This window comes from Carya illinoinensis, chromosome 11, assembly GCF_018687715.1.
Source record: "Carya illinoinensis cultivar Pawnee chromosome 11, C.illinoinensisPawnee_v1, whole genome shotgun sequence".
Lineage (NCBI taxonomy): Eukaryota > Viridiplantae > Streptophyta > Magnoliopsida > Fagales > Juglandaceae > Carya > Carya illinoinensis.
Window position 1 is genome coordinate 24,733,452 of NC_056762.1, and position 4,702 is coordinate 24,738,153.

The 4,702-nt window shown below is 36.5% G+C and overlaps 1 protein-coding gene across 1 annotated transcript; it reads right to left on the reverse strand.

Annotated features, from left to right (window-relative positions):
• Positions 1 to 926: 926 nt before the first annotated feature.
• On the reverse strand, positions 927 to 3,615 carry LOC122282319 (protein FAR1-RELATED SEQUENCE 5-like). The gene is made up of 4 exons (XM_043094276.1): positions 1,745 to 3,615; positions 1,591 to 1,652; positions 1,344 to 1,487; positions 927 to 1,166 (listed from the first exon to the last, which is right to left on the reverse strand). The coding sequence occupies exons 1-2, from the start codon at positions 3,613 to 3,615 to the stop codon at positions 1,604 to 1,606; spliced, it is 1,920 nt and encodes a 639-aa protein (XP_042950210.1). The 3' UTR covers positions 927 to 1,166; positions 1,344 to 1,487; positions 1,591 to 1,603.
• Positions 3,616 to 4,702: the final 1,087 nt, after the last annotated feature.

Here is a 4,702-nt window from a genome sequence, read left to right on the forward strand (position 1 = left end):
GTAGAAGATTTTACAATTGTCCAAATTATAAAATGAAGCAACAATGTGAATTTTTTGAGTGGATTGATCTTCAAAGTGACCAAAATAACTGCTGTAAGCTGACATTGGAGTTAGCGGAACGAAGGAACGAGAGGGTACTTCATGAGCGTCTACGCATCGAACAAACTAGATTCAAATCAATGGAGAAGAAGTACAATAGAGTCTTGATTGTGTTAATTTTGTCATGGTTTTATTTTTTTTGGTTTGTGCTGTAATTTAAGACGTCTTGGTTAGTGTATTTTAAGACATGTTTTGGTTAGTTAGTGTAACTTGAACATATGTAACTGGATGGTTAGTTTATGTAACTGGATGGTTAGTTTAAGTAACTGGATGGTTAGTTTATGTAACTGGATGTAACTTACTGGATGTAACTTGTTGGCCCTTTATGTAACTGGATGGTTAGTTTATGTAACTGGATGTTTTGGTTAGTTTATTCTCTAAGTCCATCTATCTTGTTGAGTGGAATTTTTTGGAATAAATTGCAATGTTCAAATGCTGAAAAATACCCTGCTATGTTATACCTGCACGTTACATTTTTGCCCATCCAGTTTTTACGACTAACAATTGACCCTTAAATCAAGCATTTTCTCTCTACCCTTATAATCATAAGGGTGCCGCCGGACTCCAAATAAAATAACAACCTGCATGTTGTTTTTAGCAACCAACTCCTAACAACCTGCATGTTGTTTTTAGCAACCCGAGTAAATTCATCATGTCCTTAGCTCAATTTTCTCCATACATACAAAGCTTCCAATTCGATACAGCTATCAAAGCTTCCACCCAATATAATGGCACAAAATGCATCTTCCAAAAACAAAATAATCAAAGTTTCCATTTAACAAAGCTTCTGTCCAATAAAATTGTACAAAGCTTTTGGGCAAATAAATTTTACTAACTTAATTTAACAATGTATTTAAAACCAACATAATAACTCTTCCCAATTCTCTGTGGCAGAACGATCAATTCAACCATCCAAAAGGAGCTTAAATAAATCTAAGAGAAAACTATGAACAATGTCAAGAGATTATCACTGCAACTGCATTCATTTTCCACGGGAAAGCTGTTGCTTGCTCTAACTTGCCCAAGACATTTCCCGGTTAGAATATTACTGATATTGATTGATCTAGCTGCATAAGAGACGCTATGTCAGGAAGATAAAAACATCAACTACGACTCCTCTTCTGATAATAGGCAAGCCACAACATCTTTCTAAAAAAAATCAATTGACAACATTCACAATCAGCATTATCCTTTACACCAATCGATATCTCTACATCAATTTAAATTAACCAAACACCACTCACCAGCATTTGGGAGCTTTTATGATACCAACCCAGACCATAAAAACACAAGTACAGACCCCAAGGTTCAGTCTGTATTAAAATACTATTAGTGATAATAAACAACAATAAATTCCACCCTTCCCAAGCTTCCACCCACCTTACTCCCTGTCACATTAACAATAAAATTGGATTAGATTAACAATAAAGGCGGAATAAATTAACAATACCGACCAATACATAATGTTAAAAGACAAATAAAGTCACATACCATAAATATATCACTATGGATCAACGTGTTGCGATATGTTGTCAATTGTTGGCCCAATATCCCTACATAAACAACCCAATTCGATGGCCAAATTTAAGACATGGTCTTCAATTAAAAACTAAAAAAAGACAAAATAATCATAAATCTTCATTACCTCACCGACGGACAATTGTTTTTAGCATGCCCTTCATTCTTGCAAATGCTACAGTGTCTCTTCTTCGTCGCATGTGACTCTTTTGGGTTCTTCGCTCTCAAAGATTTTGGACGTCCTTTTGTGGGCACCCTTGGAGGATCCTGCACCGTTTGTGAGAAGTTCGATATAACTTGACTTCCCATGTTGTGATCATCTTTCATTGGTTCGCATGCTCGTGAACATTCTACATTATCATCCATCTCAAGTAACTCTTTGTGAACCTTCTCCAATGCAACTGTGAGGTGATTATGTTTCGCATCTGACTGTGAGCCTAGTTCGACAATGTCGTAAAGTTGTAACATAGTTTTGGTTTTTCTCATCGTAGGCTCATCTAGTCCTTCCCGAATATGCCCTTCAGGAGATGGTATGTCAGGAATGGGTCGGCTCTTAGCATTAATAGTCCATCTTTCTAGCACATAATGTTGTGGCAATCTATCTAACTTCATTTTCTTCCCAAAAACACACAAGATATGCCTACAAAGAATTCCCATAAACTCCCACTTATGGCAAGTACATGTTGCATGTTCTTCATCACCCTCAAGCGTCACATGGTAAAGAGGTGTTTCTTTACCGTAAGCATTGACTCCATATGTCTTAGTCTCACCTTCTTTTGATAATTTTTTTGCTTGGTATCGTAGACTATCGAAAAGTTCATTTTGGAAGATCATGAAGGACTTTCTTGTATAAACCATTGCCGCCGCCTCTTCAATTTTAAGAGGTGTCTTCATTATCGCCCGTGTAGATTTTGTCCGCACATCCTTCTCTTTCTCTTTGAAATAACGTGCATCTATAGCTTTTTCATATTGATGCACAAAGTCACTAACCATAGTGCTTGATTTGACATAGTCTTTGAAAAATTTATTCATACTTTCACTCCTTTGAGTTGTTGACATACCAGCACAGAATGTTGAACGTAAGTAAGCCGGAACCCACTTATCCCGTCGGGCATAAAGATTTTGCAGCCAAGTATTTTCTCCTAACTCATACTTCACTAGTATCAAAGCCCATTCCTGCTCAAACTCCTCAGTTGTAATTGTCTCATGGATGCAATGACGGAAATCTTTTTGAAAGTCCGGATATTTGTTATATGCATGAGCCAAGTGTTCGGGAAACTTTTGTAAAATATGCCACAAACACAGTCTATGAATTGTATTCGGGAGTACCTCTCCAATTGCCTTTGCCATCGCCTTGTCATCATCCGTAATTATAGTTGAAGGAGCACGACCAAGCATTGCCTCTTGCCATGTTCGTAATAACCATGTATATGATTCGGCTGTTTCACTAACTAACAGAGCACAACCAAACATAATGGTTTGATGATGGTGATTAACTCCAGAAAATGGCACAAATGGCATCTTATAAATATTAGTCAAGTACGTGGCATCAAATGTAACAACATCCCCAAAATACTGGTATGCAGCCCTTGATCGCGCATCAGCCCAAAAACAACTTCCCATACACCCATTTTTGTCAACTTGCATGGAGAAAACAAACCCAGGTTCTTTCAGTTGTCGATCAACAAAATAGGAATATAACTTTTGTGCATCTCCCTCTTCAAAAACTTTTCTCCTTTTGTTTCCCACGTAATTTTCAACATCCTTGCCAATACAGCCAACATTAAAGTCACCACCAGATTCTTTACTCAAGACCGACATAATCTTTCTTGTCGGTACACCGGACTCATTCAAAGTCATAATAAGCTTTTTCTGGACTTTACTAACTCCCCTGTGTCCACGAAGAAAACTAGTACTTCTCGGTGTAAGTAAAATATGGTTATGTCTAACCACAAACTTGTTGACTATCCATTTTTCACCATCCTTTTTTATTCCCATTATTGCTTTACATCCAATTTTCGTTTCAGCTGGTTCAGGGATTGTTCGATCTTGTTCTTTCCGACTTGCCCGCCGAAATCCTTCTCTTGTGCATACATAGTCTACTGCACAAAGAGTTTTATCATCTTTCGACAACCGAGTATGATTCGTTCTAATTGCAAAACCTTTTCGTCTTGCATATGCCTTCTAAAATGCTTGGGCGTCTTCCACATCCTCAAATAACATACCAATGAATGGCTCCGAAGGACCACTACTCGACGAGGAAATGACATTGGTTCCTCCATCAACATTCGCTCCATCTTCCACTTGGACTCCATCTTCCAAATTAACAATATTTTCTAAATTCACATCTTCCAAATTCACATCTTCTAAATTCACATCTTCTAAATTCACATCTTCTAAATTCACACCACCTTGTACACTTGTGTTACTCATCAATATCTCAACTTCATCACTATCAGAACTCATTGTTTTGTCCTTTGTGTCACATTAAGAAATACAAGTCAGTACATGGGCTATTTCTATGGTTATATTTACATTAAAAAATTATATATTTCATCTTAATATTTGTAATACAAACTGCATATTATTGGAATTACTCAAGTGTTAAATTTAAGAACGAGAATGAAATATAGAACTTAGAAGAAGTTAAATAACTTGCAATTAAGTTGAAAATAGAGACTTTCAAGATAATCTTACATCCAAAATAAGTTCACAACTGCAATAACTATTGCTGAAAGTGCCCAGCAGAATGATACTAATGTCTGGACCCGTGAGTTTTCAGCAAAAGGCGAATCTTTAAATCATCTTCAGTGTATATTCATCAATACATGGGGATTCTAAGGGACTCCAAAGGTGGTCTGGACTTTTCCTTAGCTCGTTACAGCCATTCAAGGAGAAATTTATTTGAAATAGCATTTTCGAAAGACACTCTCTAACCTAGCAACTGACTTCAAGTTTCATCCACTAATCTATGATTTGTGCGGAAACATAAAAATAAATCCGAACCATAAACATAAAAGGAATTCCCTTCAATTTAACAAAGCTTTAAACCGATTCAAAAAATAAATAAACCGCTTCAAAAAAA